General features: G+C 33.9%; 1 protein-coding gene across 5 annotated transcripts in view; it reads right to left on the minus strand.

Annotated features, from left to right (window-relative positions):
* APC (APC regulator of WNT signaling pathway) overlaps positions 1–19,655 on the minus strand; it is a 132,738-nt gene that overhangs the window by 63,268 nt on the left and 49,815 nt on the right. For all 5 annotated transcript variants that reach the window (XM_035015466.1, XM_035015485.1, XM_035015476.1 and 2 more), the window contains exons 2-4: positions 14,474–14,626; positions 5,236–5,320; positions 3,889–4,090 (exon numbers count right to left, since the gene is read on the minus strand). In XM_035015466.1, coding sequence (XP_034871357.1) covers positions 3,889–4,090; positions 5,236–5,320; positions 14,474–14,608 — 422 coding nt within the window. In that variant the 5' untranslated portion in view covers positions 14,609–14,626. The remainder of the gene's footprint in view (positions 1–3,888; positions 4,091–5,235; positions 5,321–14,473; positions 14,627–19,655) is intronic.

The following is a 19,655-nucleotide window of genomic DNA, read 5'->3' on the forward strand; positions in this document are numbered from 1 at the left end:
TCTTAGTTTGGAATTTGAAGATGAATTTGCTATGTAACTCCTGAACAATCCAATCAATGTCCTCAATAATATTTTATGTCAAGTTACTCTATATCTGATCATTTTAAACATAAATGCAAAATAAGGGTGTTCATGGGATAAAACTCAGTAGGTACAAAAAGTCTATGATTTCCTATCACATGTCTCTTTCCCAGTGACACCTAGTATCATTTTTTTGTGTATATTTCCAGAGAGATTCTATTAAAATGCAAAGATCTATGTGTACACTTACATGTACATTTTTAAACATGAACAGTAGCATAGTATTCTATGTATTGTCCTATAAACTTTTTTTTCACTTAAAAAAATCTATCTTGGGAGATAATTCTGTGTCATAACATAAAAAGGTCCTACATATTTTTTGCTAGCTGTATAGTATGCATGAATCCATAATGGGATACACTATAACTAGTTTCGTTTTAGAGGGCATATAGGGCCTTTCTAATCCTTTGCTATTATCAACAATGCTGCACTGAATATGCTTATATATAACCCCATTTCACAAATGTGCAAGCATGTATATAAGATAAATTCCTAGGGTATGTATATTTTTAACTTACTGCTCTTATTAGATATTGTACCAATTTATGCCCCTACCACTTTCACCAATATAAATGTTTCATCAAACTTTATTTTTGCATATTTAGTTTTTTTAAACAGTATATTATATATATATTATGGTTTGGTTTCTTTTAGGGTAAGGTTAAGCATTTTTTTCAAGTTTAAAAACCATTTGTGTTTCCTTGCCTATAACTTTTACTTACTTATTTATAGGACCTCATCGATATTATGAATGATTGTACTTTGTGGGTTATATGGGCTTTAAATACATTTTCTCTGTTTATCACTTGTCTTTTAATTTTGCTTATAATGTTTTTGTCATGTAGAAAATTTTGATTTTTTTGTAGTCAAATTTGTGGATATTTTCTATTATCACTTCTGGAGTTTGCTCATTTACAGAGATGATCCCCACTCTAACACCGTTACTTTAAAATTCTGTTTGATTATATTGTTTTGCAAAATATGCATGCATATGAGTATGTGGAAGGTTATACTCTTGCTAAAATTCCCTTTCCTTTACTGAGAAACAATAAAAAAAAAAAAAAAGAAATAAGCCTTCATTTTTGATGTGGCAACTGGAGCAGTGAGGGAATCCACGGGAAGACAGTAAGCCCCTGCTTATGATGTAGCAACCTTGGGGGCAGTGCAGACCAATGAGAAGCTGCCTCCTCCCTCCCATTTCTGACAACAGAAGCAGGAGAAAACACCGTAGAAAGCCTAAAGCCCTCTCACAAGCTGGCATAAAGATGCGCTCTGATTCTATTTTTCAGTGCTCCCTGGTGAGAACTGCAGGACCTACCAGGACTTAGCTGGGGAACAAATGGTGATGCTACTATTTCCTCTGATTATTCTCCAATAAATAGGCTCATTAAATAAGAGCTGGGTGTCATAAGTGCTTAAACTGATAGGCCAGCTAGTGGTGGTGGTGGAGTGATAGGCTATGGAGAATAGGGACAACCTGTTATTGTCAAGTTTAAGGTGGAACTATGGAAAAACGCTCTGGGGAAGCCAAGGTTACAGTGTTTTGAAACAAAATGTTGTTAACAAGTGGTTAAATGATAGTGGTTGATCACAGTGCTTAAGGCTCAGAACTGAAAACAGGTCTAGACCTCAAGGCAGGTAGGTCTTTATGGTTTAGACTTTTTTTAGTGATTGTTAACAGTCTTCTTTAAAATATAAGTTTTGTGTTATATTAGTCCTCTAGCTAACTTAGGGTCACCTAAAAGAGCATGGCATAAATGTACTAGGCATTTAATAAATATTTGTTAAATGAGCGAATAGCTAACATGATAATAGCTTACATTTATTGAATGTTCTAAGTACTAGACACAGTGCTAAGTATTTTTTTTTTAAATCTAATTTAATCTTCACTACATCCTTTGAGGTAGTTATTCTTAGGCTCACTCTTCAGACTGAAAACTGAGGTTCAAAAAGGTTATGGAGCTGTGTAGCTGGGTTTGAACCCTGCCCTGACTACTTTCTAGCACTTACCTTGGGTAATATAGAAAACAAGAAAAAAAGAGACAGAGAGTATATCTATGACTTAAGAGAGGGAAAGAAAGAATAGAAAAACAGGGGAGAAAACCATCAAAGAAATAACATAACAGAATTTTCCAAAAGCTGAAGAAAGTAAATTTCCAGATTAAAAGGGCACAGTGAGTACCCAGCATGATGAATGAAGAAAACTCATATACTGAGGCATTCTAAAGACTTCTAAAGAAGAAAAATGATGACCTTCAAAGGAATGAGAATCAGGTTTGTATTAAATTTCTCATCAAAGACATTGATAATGAAGAAAGAAAATGAGTTTGAGCCTAGACCTATCTAAACTATCAATCGAGCACGACAGCAAAATAATGATTCTGTCATATATGCAAGGACTCAATTTACCTCCCTCCAAAACAGTGAGAACCAAGAGGGCCCAAGATATATCAGAACTACACACACACATACTCTCTTCTCTCTCTGCTAATAAACTTGGGACTTTATCTACATGAAGCAAAGCAAGTTCCTAGGAAAGGGGGTATGCTCACATGCCCTTTGTCTCTTCACAGAGCTCAAAGAGGACAACAGATGGAAGACTGGGGACCCCAGTTAACTTCTTACTATTCACGATAGTGTTTCCTATACCATCAGACAGAAATAGTCCTGGTTCAAGGTATGACACAGAGACTCATGTAAACTCAAGATGAAAGAAAGCTTAACACTACTTCTGGTCCAGAAGATTACCCTATTTTTACAGACACACCGAAAACCAGAGAGAAAGTAGTAAAAGATCTTTTGCCTTTTACTTAGATATGCTGGACATTATTACACTAATAACCACTTTTCAAAACTGTGCAAGGTAGAACCATATCCCTATTTTACAGGAGAAAATGACACAAAATTTAAGGACATGACCAAGGTCCCAGAGCTAATATGTAATGTTTATACATTTTAACATTCCTGAATGTTTAATAGAATTTTTAGGAGTATAAAAATAATGTTATTCATGCATTAAGGAATTCATAATCTTTTACACAACATTTGACAAAGTTCTTGATAATGATACGTATTCTGGTATTTATAGTGAGATAATTTTAACTTCAGTAAGAGAAGAATTAATACATTAGCTGTGAGAAACCAGATAATATATATTATCAAACAATGTTTTTTTAAGACACTGGAACTGATAAATTAAGAAATGTTACATTTGTGGCCACTTGTAATAGGCTTTCCCTAATGGAAACAGTTACCTCATACTGGTTCTCTAGTTAATTTATTTCAAAAGGTAACTCAATTAAAAATCAGTTACATATTTAATGTGACCTAACTATTGTGATCATGTGCTTACTCAATGTACAGGGCATCTGAAGTATTTTTTTTTTTTAAAGATTTTATTTATTCATTTGAGTCACAGAGATAGAGATAGAGATAGAGAGAGAGAGCATGAGCAGGGGGAGAGGCAGAGGGAGAGGGAGAAGTGGGCTCCCCGCCGAGCAAAGAGCCTAATGCTGGGCTCGATCCCAGGACCCTGGGATCATGACCTGAGCTGAAGGCAGTCGCTTAACCGACTGAGCCACCCAGGCGTCCCTACATTTTCATATTTAATACTGCCTCTTTACAGTTTTAGATTTAATATAAGTATGATCAGTAACATACTATCTTTGAATAAGTGTAAAATACTCTCTTAAGTGTTACTGATCATTTGCCATACATGCTTCATAATTCCTATCTTTTACTACAAAATGACAAAATAATAGTAAACACTGGAGTATACAAGTTTACAACTTAATGAAGAAAATTTACCTCTCTTTCTCAAGTTCTTCTAAATAACCGGTATTTTCTCTGCTTCCGTTTACAAACCCTCTTCTTGGAAATGAACCCATAGGAACAGGACTGCACTCTCCTGAACGACTAGATACAGATCCTTCACGGCTTCCATAAGAACGGAGGGACATTTTTGACCGTAGTTTCACTCCAGGGAAATTACTGCTATCTAAGTTAAGTTCTAAATGAAAGAGAGACAAGTTTTTATGTAACAGCTGCTTTAAGTGGTCTAAAATATTGCTAGGCAATTATATTGTCTTAAAAATAAAATATTAGGTTCATATTTCAGTCCTCAAATTTGAACCCATTTTATAATATAATATATGTTATATATATTACATAAAGCCTGTGGAAGTACTAAACTATGGCAGCTATAGAGCAGCAGATTTATGCAAGGAACAAAGAATCCTTATCACAAATGTTGATGCTGTGAGATAGTCACTGACTTCTGGTTCCAGGTAGAATTGCAATATATACAAATATCAAATCATTAAAAAAAAGTGTTCACTGCAACTCTAAATTTTTAAGAGAGGAACCACAAATACACATGATTGAATAAACAATTATTTAGGAAGAGAATGACTAAACTTTCCCTCCAAAGTAGCTTGAGTCAAGAGGGGAAAAGAGTATATTAAAGGAAAATCAGACAAAATATCTTTCCTTAGATTCCTGCTAAATAATAATATATTTTAGGACCCAGAGGTAATTTCTCAGTCTAGTTTCAATTATAATAATCAAGCACTTTCCCTGTTTTGATATTTGAATTTTTAAGGAACAAAATGAGAAAGATTTTTTAAAATTCTACTAAAAATTACATATAATCAGCTTATATATCTGAAAAGATAAAGCAATTCTATCCTGGATGGAAGAGAGGACACTATTCTTTCAACTAAGGCAATAGGCCCAGTCTGTGGTGTACAGCTTACTTAAGGTCTATATAGTGACTGGCAGAACAGCAATGAGCTTTAAAAAGAGCTAAAAATGATCAAATAAGGAATCTAAAGTAGTTGATTTAAAGCCAGTTAAATGTTTAACTGAAGGAATGACAAGTAAATACACAGTTTATATATCTGTATTTTAACAACTAAATCCTAATAGATAAGGCTGATATATATTACAGTATTTGTAGTGACATAATTTTAACTTCAGTAAGAGAAGAATTAATACATTAGCTGTGAGAAACCAGATAATATATGTCAAGCAATGTTTGAAAGCAAGAAAACTGAAAGCAACATTCAAATCAAGAGAACCTGTGTTTGGATATACACACCTAAAGTTGACAAGTGGAGCTTAAAAAATTATTTTAAAACTTTTTTAAAAATCTACCTTTGAGACGTTCTAATAAATCAATCTGTCCAGAAGAAGCCATAGCTTCATCTTCAATGCTTCCTTGTAGTTGTTTAAGTACTTCCTGCAAAAAAGAATACAATACATTACCATAACAAAATTCTAAATAACTTCTTGAAGATATGATTCTAAGTTTCTTGACATTTAGGTGTGCTGGGGAAAAAAGTTTCAGATCAATGTGAAAATATATCTTAACCTATAAAGCACTTTACACATATTATCTATTATTAATTATGAATAATAAATTATATCCTGACAATAGTGATATTTTGTGATAATGGAGATTATGGGGAGCCTCCATAAGATACATTATCCCTAACTTTTAAAACATACAACAAGGTGAATTTTCATTTTTCATATGGGTCCATCAAGACTCAAAGCCCTATCCAAGCTGTAAAAGCTAGTTATGTGTTTAGAATCCACGTCTCTGAAGCTTGCACCAATATGACCATGAAAAAACCCCAAATTAACAATTATAATATGCTGTTTTATTTAACACCCTAATACATATTCAAGCTTTTATATACCATATTTAACTATTACTACTAGCATACCGAATTACATTCAGCAGATATTGAAATAACTGTATGCTCACTGCCTCCTGACTTTTGATGCCATTATTTCCTTTCCCATTTAAATCCTTCTCTTGATAAATTTTCCTCAAAGAATGTTGGAAACTGTCATTTTCCACCAGTTTTTCTGCATGTTCCTTAATAATAATTTATGTTATATCTTTCCTATTTCGGGGCATTCCATTCAAGTTTCCAGCGAAGTCTTTTTTTGGCCAATTAGGTTTCCAAATGCAAGACAATGTTCTTGAATGTTTATGACCTTGTACCTATGGGCAGTATTCTCCAAAATGAAAAATGATCCATAAACAGATGGAAAAGGAAATCTTTCAAAAAGTGAATGAATGCAGCAAAGACAACTTTACTGGTTTACCTTGACGGTGACATGACTGGCATTAAAAAAGAATGCCTATGTTAACAAGAAATAAAACTGTGGTCTTAAGATCTGACTTTCAAATAATAGACCACGTTGGAGGTTGAAAGGCTTTGGTAAGTAGATACAGGAACATGGAGGTGACTGATACCATGTTCAGATTATTATGGCTGAAATGTATCACATCTGTGGGACAGGAAACAAACTTGTACAGGGATGCCATCTTTGAATGAATGTAGAGTACTCTACAACATCTACTCTAAACTTCAGGACACCATTGCTTCCATCAAGTTCGAGAACTATCATTCTAGGCTATCTGTGTTTTTCAGGATCCCAATTCTTCCATCCATCCACTGCTACTACTTGTAGTCCTTCAGTGATCCTTTAATCTTATGTCTATTTCTTATACTCCCCAGCCTTGCAATTCAACAACTACCCTTCCACAGATAACTTCAAATTATATGTCTCTAATCCTAACCTCACTTGCAAACTTCAGATTCACTTTCCCAATGTGACTGATAGATGCTTTACATCTGGATGATACGCACTTCCTATGTAAATGTCCAGAACTATCATTTTGTGCCACTACAATTTGTTCTTTGCCTTGTATCTTGTCAGTTAAATGTAAATAGCCTTTTCTTCCCCACTCAAATCCTTAGCATCACCTCCTTCATGTCACCAATTAGTTCTCAAATTCTGTATTCAACCTCTAGTATTTCTCTTAGAATCATCTCTTTTCTAGTCTTACTGTCATTACCCTGATTAGTAACCCTTCCAAACTACTAAAATAATCTCTTAATATGGTCCTACCTTGCATAGGACTTTTGTGTTCAGAGTAAGTCTATATTTTATTTATTGTTATTATTATTATTATTATTATTTTTTAGAGTAAGCCTTTTAAAGCATAGCTCTGATCAGGTCTCCATACAAGATTCTTCTCCAAAGTTTACAATGGTGGTCTGAAACTTCAGTATGGATCAGAATCACCTGAAAAACTAGTTACAACACAGACTGCTCATTTCAGTAAGTCTGGGATAGAGGTTGAAAACCTTCATTTTCAACAAGTTCCCAGGTGATGTTGATGCTGTAAACAATCATCAAGATGTTACCAGTGGTATTCTAAGAAGGTGGGGTTATAAGCAATTTTTTAGCTTTTTGGGGCTTGTTTTGTAATTTTTCAAGAATGGGTATTACAAAAAATACTGTTTTTAGAAAAGGTACAAAGATGTAGAAGTTCAAAACAACAAAAGAAATCCTTGGCATGTCATAGGACATATATTTATTTTTTCAAAACTAAAAATAATAAACAAAAAATTAAAATAGCATCAAAACCAAATTAAAAGGCCATGTAACCTTGGACATCCAACAATAAAAATCAAATAAACTTACAGCATTAGCCATACAATGGAATACTATGCAACTATAATATCACAAAATATTTAATGATATGAAAAGATGATGATGATATATTAAAGTTTTAAACAGCATGCTGCAAAATATAATCCCATCAAATGCATGCCTGCACAGAATGTGCAGAGAGAGAAATATATACTGTCAAAGGTTACCTCTGATTTAAAAAAGAATACAAAAAGAATTTTTAATGGGTGATATGGTATCTTTTTGTTCCTACTTCCTAATTTTAAAAAATATTAAATATGCACAATTTGTATTAAGAGTTTTTTTAAAAAGTTTCTATACATATTGTTAGAAATCTATTGATAAAAGTTGTAACCATAAAGGTAAATAAAATTATTGAAATTTAAGGTTTAAAAAATTTTTTAAAGACTTTCAGTTAATTTGGAATGTTTGTGAACTTCATATAAATGGAATCATACAACATAGTCTTTCGTGTCTCATGTTTTTTGCTCACCAAATATGAGATTCACCCATGCTGTTGTATGTATCAGTTAATTGTTTTTTAATGCTGTGTAGTAGTCCACCATATGAATATATCCTAATTGATTTATCCTTTATCCTCTTGATGGGCATTTTGGTTGTTACATGTTATAGGCCATTATGAAGAACGCTACTATGCACATTCTTGCACATATCTTTTAGTGAACATATGTACTCACTTCTCGAGTACATATCTCGGAGTCTGAATGCTAAGTCATAGGATTTAACTCTAAAAGAAACTGCCTAATTGTTTTCCAATGTGGCTGTACTATTTTATACTCCTACCAGCAATGTATGAGCATCCTGATGTTCCACAGTTGGCATGATCAGTCTTTTAAATTTTAGCGATTTGAGTGAAGAGAAATAACATTTGTATTTCCCTGATGATGAAGGATATAGAATCCCTTTTATGTGCTTACTGGCCATTTATCTCCCTTTTTGAATTGTCTTTACAAACTTTGGCCATATTTTAAAAATTGGACTTTCTTCGGTTATTGGTTTGCAAAAATTCTTTATATATTCTGTACTGAGTTCTGTTAGATAAATGTATTGTAAATATTTTCTTCCAGTCCATGGCTTGGCTTTTCATTTTCTTAATGAAGTCTTTTGAAAAGATTTTATTTTAAATTTAGTTTTTAATTCGGTGAAGTCCATTTTACATCTTTTTTCTTTTATGTTTAGTCCTTTATGCGTCCTAAGAAATCTTGCCTATCCCAAGGTCACAAAGATATTATCTTGTATCTGCTTTTAAAAGCACTACAAAAGATCTTGGTTTTAATATATCAGTTTTTTCTTTTATGTTTAGTGCTTTGTCATTCTGTTTAAGAAATCTTTGCCTACCTAAAAACATGAAGCTGTTCTCCATGTTTCCTTCTGGAAGCCACTATTTTGTCTTTCACACTTAGGTCTATAATGAATCTTGAATTAATTTTTGCATATATTATGAGGTAGGGCTCTGAGATCCTTTTTTTTCTTTTTCTTTATGCAAATATTGAATTGCTCCTGTACCACTTATTGAAAAGATCCCCCTTTCCCCACTGAAATGCAGGGATGCCTTGGTCATAAATCAAGTAACCCCATATATGTAGCTACTTTTCTCCACTCTATTTCTGCTAGTCAACTAGTCTAACCTATTATCACACTGTCTTAATAACTTTGTAACTTTACACTAATTCTCAGCCACTTTCTCTTTAAATATTACTTTTGCTCCATTTTCTATCCCTGCCCCTTCTGACACTTCAGATTTGCCTGTATCTATTTGCCTGTGTCCCTCATAACTCTTACGTACCGTTTTTTAAAAAAAATATTTATTTTAGAGACAGAGAGAGAGAGAGTGCGTGTGCGCACACACTCACAAGCAGGGGGGAGGGGCAGAGGGAGAGAGGGAATCTCAAGCCAACTTCCCACTGAGTGCAAGGCTCAATCTCATGACCCTGAGACCCTGACCTGAGCCAAAATCAAGAGTCAGACCCTTAACTAAGCCACTCAGGTGCCCCCATACTGTTTTTATTCCCGTTTTTTATCTTTCTGTGCTTCAGTATGGATATTTTCTATAGATTTATCTTCTCACTAGTTTATTAATTCTGTGTTTACAAGCCCATCTAATAAGTTATTAGTAAAACTATTTTTTGGTTTTAGACTATTATAGATAACAATTCTTTGTCTAAATTTTCTGAATTGTCATCCATTTTATTCATATTCTTTAAGACATTTATAATAATTATGTTAAAATCTTTGCTAATTCCAATATCTAGATCACCTTTGGATTTGCTTCTATTAACTATTTGTTCTCTTAATGATCACTCATTTTCCTATTTCTTGGAACTTTTAGCTGTATGCCAATCATTATGTATACAGAAAAAGAGAGACTTAAGATATATTTTCCTTTAGAGTTTGCCCTTTCCACCATTGGGGTTTTACCTCCTCCATCCAGTCAGGAACTAAAAATGGGCTGCAGGTGCAGTTCAAGCAAAATTCACATCTGATTTGACTTGCCAAGTTCTGTGAATGTGTCTCTAAAATTAGACTGAAAATAATACAGGTTTCTGTCTCCTCAGCCCTTAGTGTACTACCCTCTACAGACCTCAAATCTGGTATTTATCTTGAAAGGAAAACCAGCTATGTTTAATACAGGCCCCTTCCGTCTGGTGAGTCTGTGTCTCTCAAGCACTGCAAGATTATAGAATATTTCACTTTGCCTTATTCTCAGGTGGTGCCTGACTCCTTAGCCCTAAAAGTTCTATCTTTTGAAGGTAGTGAGCTTGGGTCTTTAATTTCCTACTCCACAAAGTTAAAAATATGGTAAATGTCTTCAGAAGGAGCCCTCTTGTGTGAAAGTAATGTGCCTTTCCCATAGCAGGACTTTGTCTTGTAACATTTAGCTTTCCCAGTCTGTCCCTAGCATCCTTTACAAGACTCAACCAATGTTCCATGGGGAAAACTAGCCATGCATTTGGGGTTCCTCTAAAAATGTCAATACTTCACATCTGGTCACATGTTTGTCAAGACCTACAACAGTTTCCTTCCTCCAGTGGAGTCCTGCTTGTGCCAGCAATGAACAGCAGCCTGTGCTCAGAATTAACAAATATCCCTGGGGAAGAAAATCACCAGCAATGTCAGTTATTCTAGAAAGGGCTCTTTCAAGCTCTTATCAAGTTTAGTTAATACAGTCCTTGATGACTCCACAGTTCTGTTCTCCAACGTCTTTTAAAGTATGATTTTTGTATTTTATCCAGTGTTTTTTAGTTGTTGCAGTAGGAATGATTCCCTGGAGCTGAGTACTGCATTCAACCTAAAAGAAGTAGTCCTCAATTTCAAAGAGTTTTTTTTAAAAATGCAACACAACTGCCAAGTAATTCCAAATAAAATATTTTAAAAAATGCTTTGAGAGGGGTGCCTGGGTGGCTCAGTTGTTAAGCATCTGCCTTTGGCTCAGGTCATGATCCCAGGGTCCTGGGATCGAGCCCCGCATTGGGCTCCCTGTTCAGCAGGAAGCCTGTTTCTCCCTCTCCCATTCCCCCTGCTTGTGTTCCCTCTCTTGCTGTGTCTCTCTCTGTCAAATAAATAAATAAAATCTTCAAAAAAAAATGCTTTGAGAAATGGCAGCTTTTAAAATTAATATGTAATTTTGAAGGAGAGAATATTCATTTGTATTTATAAATCCTGCAAGTTTGGATTTAAAAAATTAGTTATTTACATTATATAACCACACATTATTTCTTAAAATATTTTAAGAGTTTAGAAACATTAAAGGATTATTTATTAGAGATGAAATGTTCTGTGGTGATATCAGTGAAAAGAAAATATTTATCAATGAGCAACTGTGTCATTTCAGGGAGGCTGCTACTTGATCCACTTCTGTTTTTGTCATTATATCAGTTATAGATTCCTTTCATTACCAAACACTAGTATATTTGATAATTAAATCTTCAAAATAAATTATGAAATGTGTCAATCTGAACTTTTATTTCTAATTTCTTCTTACACTCTGAAAATAAGATATTCTACATGTATATGATTTTGCAGTTATAAAACAATTTATAAAATTTCATTCTGTCAAAATACAACAAAGACATAAATAGTTCATTACTAATTTACCTACAGATAATTTTTATTTAATACCAGGACATCTCTCAGTTTAAATGCTTAACATCTCTACATGACCATGTTTTTGTTGCTATGCTCAGCAGTTTAAAGTAAATCAAGTTGAGTTCTAGCCCCCAAATTAAAAAGTACAGTATGTAGTTTCTTTTAAATTTAAGCTACAATTCCTGCATTTATCTAATTCCAGGTCATCTAAATCCCATGAAATCTCTATTTAATTTTACTATATTTTTACTGCAGATAATGTCAAACATAAACCTAAGTATAGAGAATATTATAGCAATCTCCCATGTATCCTCACATCCCACCTCAATAATGATCAACTCATGATCTTGTTTCATCTATATCCATACCCACTTCCTCTATTCCCTTCCCTGACTCAAATTCATTTGGAAAATAAATCTCAGACATCATATTACTTCTTCTATAAATAATTAAGATATATATTTAAACAGGGATTCTTCCTAACCACAACCACAATGCCATCATTATACCCAAAAAATAAACACTTTCTTAATGTTTTCAAATACATAGGGTTCACATTTCCCTAATTAGTTGTACACATATTTCCCTGTCACATACACACAAAATATTTTTATAGTTTATTTGTATCAATGCCTTGTAATCAACAGCAAAACAGTATTCTTTTTTGCCACTAGATGGTACTACTGCATAAATTTCAGAAATCCTTACATTACCTAGTTGAAGGGGACCCACCTTGCCTTTCTTTGGGGCAAACAAGTTAATGAGCAGGAAACAGGATTCAAGATTACATAATGTATTCCAAAGAATAATATGTGATTTTGGGTAAATAACCATTGTTTTGGATTAACTAATCCAATGTGGGAAGTGCCAGTGTTTCCAAGTGTCTTTTCACAAATCGATATTCTAAGACAAAACAAATGGTCATGGTTCCTGCTCTTGAACAGCTTAAATCCTCTTAAGGAGAGATACATAAGTAATTTCATTATAAAGCTGTAACTGCTATGATACCATATGCCCAATCCTAAAGAAATAAGTGGATGGCTTTGCAAGGATGTCTGCAGAAGCACTTGCTGAGTAATTATCAATTCATGGTTGAATTCAGACATAAGTGTCAATATTCATGATGTACAATATGATACACCACATGGATAAGTGGTCAACCTGATATTCCATTGTAGAAATGTAAGGGTCTAACTTGTATTTTTACTCCAAGACATTTCTATTCAGCATGGAGATGGGCCTAAGGGCAAGTTAAAATATCTCCCAAAAATAAATTTTGAATTTGTTCAAGTAGTTAAGCAAAAACTTAAAACGGATCTCAAAACTGTGCACTATAAAACATCCAGATAGGCCTGCCAAGAGGAATTCTTTGCAAAATATACCTCCCAAAGTAGATGAAAGAGTAGTCCTGTTGGGAATTTTACTCTTTTTATCTTTAAACTTTTAAAACCACATGCCATGTACAATAATTTTAGATATATTGTGTTGATCGGTGTTAAAATAGCAAACTATTCTTTTTTAATATTAGATAACTGATTTGGCTGTTTTTAAGGTCACCCACAGTTTGTGGTGAGAAAACATGTTTTCTTAAAGTCTACCTTATTTCTGAAAGGACTGGAGGTAGGTATCTTGGAGATTTGTCCTCACTGAGGACAGTTCTTAACCACAGAAATAGGTAATTAGAGTAGAAAAGATTTATGGGTAGAAAGAATAGTATATATGAGTAAAAGGTTGAACTGTTATGATACTGACAATAAAGAGTAAAAGGGGAGCAAAAATAGTTCAGTGATGTACAGAAGCTTGAAGAATAAGGGAGACCTCAAAATGCACAGAAAAAGAACGAGAAAAAAATAGGCAATGAATAAGGAATAAGAGAGTAGTGAACAGACAGGAAGAATAGCATCAGGCACCCAGATGCTAAACAGCCAAGGGGCAGAAATAACACAAAGCAGGAAGAATTTTTAAAAGAGAAAGAGGTTAACAGTTTTGTTGATGAATCTCCAAATCTACAAAGTTATTAAGTTCAGTGAGAAGGGAATCTACCTAAGTACTGGAAATTAAAACGGCTAAAATTTTAACCTCAATTATTCTGAAATTAGAACATATCTACCCCACTGCAGACTGAATATTTTATAACTTTCCTTGGAGGTTATCACAACTTTTCAATGGTATTCGGCAAACCAATTTCAGGACTTGAAGGAGCCATGGAAATCATCTAGGCTAGTGTGATACTTGTATTTTCCAAATAAGGCACCTTAAGTCCAGAAGGGTACCTAGAGGTGATACAGCTCGGCTTGTGGCAAAACAAGGAATAGGACCAGGTACTGACTTTCAGTTCTGGACTGTTCCCATTGGGCATTCTGTTTTTCTTGATCATTTATCATTGCGGCACTTAAGTGGAGACAAGATCTGGGAGAGCTGGGGAGGAAGACTATATTTAATAACTGAGATATATTCTAAAGTAGTGAAACTAGTTTCTATGAATTATGCAGAACACCCCGCCTCAGTATAGTGATACTAAAGTTGGTCTCTTATTTTTAAGCTTAAAAATAACTAAGAACAAATGAACTAACCATTGGGTTTTTACAATTTTTTTCTTTCTATGATTCACTGGATTAATTTAATACATTTTGTTCAAAATATACATGCTAACTTTGCAAGAAAGAGTTTACATATTGCTGCTTAACGTAAAATACACTTTTAAGTAAGCAAAGTATCTAACCCCAACTTTACAGAAGGGAACACTGGATAAAAATGGATAAACTACAATTAAAAGTCACAGTCTTGATACCTTCATATTAGATGCCTCAGTTTCCAGTTTTGTAAGATGATTGGAATTATCTTCTAGCTCTTGTCGAAGATTTGAGTTCTCCATCTTCAGTGCCTCAACTTGCTTTAACAACTGATCATATGAAGCTGCAGCCATCCTTGGCTACCCTTGGACCTATAAGGTTAAAAAGGATTTTGAAATTCACTACTAAAAATATCGTGGCTGCTTGTTTACAAAGAAAGGGATAAAGAAACAAAACTCTGGAGACATTTAATAACAATATTGTTTAAGCAGCATTATCGTTCTAAGAGGATGAAACACTAGAGTCTTAGCTGAAGACAAGCGGAACTAAAATAGAAGAGAACCTCAGTAGTGCTTGACTACATTTTCCTTTTCACAAGTAGATGAGATTTCTGTCAGGCTAGAATTTTTTTCAAGTTTTTAAAGATACTTTAACTGGTCTTACAGGTAAAACTTATATAATGAAATGTAATCATTGATAATAAGTTCATATTGGTAATATTACTTATGGATTTTGTTCAAGTTACATTATTTTAAAGCCAGAATGAATTAATGAGATTGGGTATTACATTCTATCACTTTGACAGAAGGGTAGTCTTAGATATCATCCATGGTGAAGTAGGTCTGAACTTTCAAGAAGGCTTCATTAAAAAGGTAGCCATTTAACAAAATGGATACAAAGGAGAGCATTAGCTTGAGACTTCAATCTTTTTAATAGGAAGATGGTAAGTAAGAATTACTAAAATAAAGTTCTACTACATTTATTTAAAAAGATGAATATAATAGGCCATGCTATAGCGTTATGTGGTCTTGGGACCCACTGTGCTCAGAACTGAGGCCAAAAGACACTTAAAGAAAATGTATCAGTCTAGAAGCAGAAATTATCAAAGAGAAGTGAGGCAGAGTCTGGCAATTAATTGTATCAGTGTGAAAGAAGAGGGAGAAAAGAAAGAGAAGATGGTCAGGTAGTAAGAGGTCCTTAGCATGAATCAGAGAATGCTAGGAGTTAGATTAAGACTAACCAAGTTCAGAAGACCCAGATTCTCTTTTTAGTTTAATCCCAAACTCAATTTGGAATAAATAAAATTCTGTCTTAATTCTTTTAGAGCTAAAAAGCATTACAAAAGTGTTTTTTTTTTTTATAAACAATACTTAAAGATCTTGACATAAGAAAGTGCTTCTGTAATAAAATCCGCTACACAAAATAAGGCAGACAGGTTTAACACTGTAGTCATGACAGTATTGGAGCTTAGCAAATGAAGGCCTTTAACAAGGGAAATGGAAGGACTCAGGTCTAGCTACTTCTCCAATGAGTTAATGATAAATCTGATGCAACCCACCGTCATTTGAGGAGGAAGTGAGTCCTGGGAGGTGGGCAATCACTCACAAAAGTCTTTATGATTGAAAACAATGAGAACTAGGTTTGTGTTTGGAGACACAAGTCTTAATTTTAGGGTTGGTCATGGTTTACTTTGCCCCTTCATTTTAATTCATTTCACCGTTTGTAAAATGGTTATCTACTACCTGAACAAATATAATTTACAGGGATACTATTAGAAGTAAGGAAGAAGGCAGGCTGAAAAGTGCTATGAAAATATAAATTATGTTATAAAAGTACACATGTAACATATCTTCCTTAATAAGACCTAATTTCAATCTATTATTAAAAGTTTCTGCCCCCTGACCAAGGGACAAGAGGTAAAGAAGTAATTCTGCTACTTGAAAAGGATAGAGACATGTCAAAAATGAAGGAGAAATTCATAGGTATGATCATTTATCTGCTTTACGTCATCCCATTAACAAGCAGGTCTGAAAATATCCAGCACATTAAAAACTATGTAACAGAAGTGGGGATCTGAAAGAACTTAATAATAATGCAAGCCCTGAAATTCTTTACTTCAAATAAAATTTTAACAGGCAATTTTGCAATAAAATAATAAAACAATATAAAAGGTAGTAACATAGAGAAAGAGACAGGTATACACAGGTATGTTAAGATATGCAGGTTATAGGGACGCCTGGGTGGCTCAGTTGGTTAAGCAGCTGCCTTCAGCTCAGGTCATGATCCCAGAATCCTGGGATTGAGTCCTGCATCGGGCTCTCTACTCAGCGGGGAGTCTGCTTCTCCCTCTGCCTGCTGCTCCCCTTGCTGTACATGTTTTCTCTCTCTCTGACAAATAAAATCTTAAAAAAAAAAAAAAGATATGCAGGTTATAACCTTACACAATCACAGAAAGAGCCAGAAGGGCAAAATGAGCATAGACGAAGTGCTCTTTATTGAGGGGGAAAAATCCAACCCTTCAAATGGACAATTAAAGCATTTGAACATGGGCGCCTGGGTGGCTCAGATGGTTAAGCGTCTGCCTTCGGCTCAGGTCATGGTCCCAGGGTCCTGGGATCGAGTCCCGCATCGGGCTCCCTGCTCCTTGGGAGCCTGCTTCTCCCTCTGCCTCTCTCTCTCTCATGAATAAATAAATAAAATCTTTAAAAAAAAACAAACAAAAAAACATTTGGACATTTTTTCTACCCCCTCGGCCCCACTCCAGAATCACAAGCATTAAAGTCATTTCTGCTCTAGAAAGCAGGGTATTTCATATAATTTGATGGAAAAAAGAAGATGATTCATGGAGTAATATATTTCCTATATTCTTTTAAGATGTTGCACCCTTTTAAGATGTTGTCCACCCTTCCCTAACTCAAAACTGCTTTATGCAAAATTTGAGAAATCATAAATTTACATTAGAATGCATTTTATGCAATCATTAGAATTTCATATGAAATGTATCTTAACTGCAAGTCAGTCAACATTCAAAAAAATCAAAATTTATCTCATGAAATGGGGAAAATCTCTTAATCTTTCACTTTCATCAGAGTATGCAAACATCCCAATTTGTTTTTCTGTAGTGTCAAGATGCCCATTAAAGAGACCCTCACCCTGTAAGAGTAGGGTAGGGGAGAAGAAAGCAAAGGGACTCTTATTTAGACTTTTATTCAAATGTTCACTGAAAAACAAATTTACAAGTATCCTAAGAAATTAATGCAAGTAGGAAAAAAAGTTTCAGGCTGGCAAGAGAATATTCAATTAGAATTAAATTTGGAGTTACCATTATTATTAATAATGTAAGAAGTTTGGGATCACTTTTTTTTTAATTAGTGGAACTATTTTTACTGTTTTGTTTTGATGGATTAAAAAATACATATTTGCTAGCACTTTTAGATGGCAATAAGAGAAAAATACCAACAGAAAGAGAAGAAAGCAAAAGAATCTTAAGACTACTTTGTTCAACTGTATGCAAATAAATTTGAAAACTTAATTTTCTAGAAAATGTAATTTATCAAAACTAATCCCAAAGAGATAGAAAATCCAAAATTTCCAATAAAAATCACTATTAGAAAATCAGTATCATTCAACAGGCTAATAGATCTACACAGATAAAAATATGATTATGCCAAAGATGGTGAAAAGATGTTCTACAAAGTCAATGCCCACTCTTGTTGAGAATACTGAATTTAAAAGGACTCTTCTTTAATATGATCCATATCAGCCGGAAAGCCAGCACCATACTTAATGTGGAAACAGTAGATCTCTTCCTAAAGTCAGGGGAAGCCCATTTTTACCACTATTACTCATTATACTAGTCAGCACAATTAAAGAATGAAGTTAGAAAGAAATACTACTGGGGCGCCTGGGTGACTCAGTCATTAAGTGCCTGCCTTCGGCTCAGGTCATGATCCCAGGTTCCTGGGATCGAGCCCCGCATCGGGCTCCCTGCTCAGTGGGAAGCCTGCTTCTCCCTCTCGCTCTGCCCCTGCTTGTGTTCCCTCTCTCGCTGTCTCTCTCTCTCTGTCAAATAAATAAATAAAATCTTAAAAAAAAAAAAGGAATACTACTGGCAGATGACATAATTATATACCTAGAATATCCCAAAGAATTAACTAAATATTACTATAATAAGATAGTTGAGTAATTTAGCAAAGTCCAAAATATACAGAAATCTTTCCTTTATGTGCAAAGAGAAATCAGATAGAGGATGAAATGGAAGTTTCCTTTTAGGAAAGGTCCTATTTATAATTTTTAGAAGTAAAAAACACTTAGGCATAAACTGAACAAAAGAGTCCAAAACATATATGAGGAAAACTATAAACACACCTTGTTCATGTACATAAAGATTCAGTATCATGAAGATGTCATTTCCCCCCAAGTTAATTTATAAATCTTATGCAGTCCCAATAAATATGCTATGTAAGATTTGTTTTCATTTTGTTTTCTGCAGCATGTAGACATTTGGAAAAACAAGCAAAAAAGGCAAAGTATGAAAAGAGAAGAGAAGGAATAGACCTACCACATACTAAAATACTGTACAAAGCCTTTATAAATAAAATAAAATAGTTAACTGCATTGTACCAATAAATTAATTTCTTAGTCCTGATATGTAGGATGTTAACATTAAGGGAAGCCGGGAAGCTGAGTGAAAGGTATACAGAAACCTACTATTCTATTTTTCCAACTCTTTTTTAAGTCTAAATTTATTTCAAAAATACAAAAGTTTTTAAAACCTATGATACTGTCATATGACTAGATCAATCATGGGAACACATGCACGCACACACACACACACACAAATCCAGAAGTAAATATATGTAAATTTAGTCATAATGAAGGTAGTATCTCAAATACATGTGAAAAGATGGACTTTAAATAAATGGCATTAGGCAAAAGGGTGGCCATAAGAAACAGGATAAAATTACATCTACTCCTCATACTACATACTAAGGTAAACTGCAAAAGGAACAGAGATTTAAACGTTTATGGCATTTAAATTATGAAAACAGTTTTGTTTTTTAATTAAAGATATTTAAATGGAATATACCCTCTCTTTCAAGGAGTTCTCTGAAGTGATGATGTCTGTTACTACTATATCAGGTTAATTCAAGCAAGTGGGGAGGTTTTTATTTGGTATAAAAGCGTAACTACTTTTAAGTAAGTAGGATACAACCATGCAGTGGAACACTACATTGGCATTAAAAAGAATGAGGTTGAGGTTAAGAAAAAAAGGCAAAAAAAAAAAAAAAGGAAGGAAGAAAGGAAGAAAGGGAGAAGAAAGAAAGAGAAAGAAAGAAAGAAAGAAAGAAAGAGAAAGAAAGAAAGAAAGAAAGAAAGAAAGAAAGAAAGAAAGAAAGA

Source organism: Mirounga leonina, unplaced genomic scaffold, assembly GCF_011800145.1.
Source record: "Mirounga leonina isolate KUSES-001 unplaced genomic scaffold, KU_Mleo_1.0 Mir_104, whole genome shotgun sequence".
Lineage (NCBI taxonomy): Eukaryota > Metazoa > Chordata > Mammalia > Carnivora > Phocidae > Mirounga > Mirounga leonina.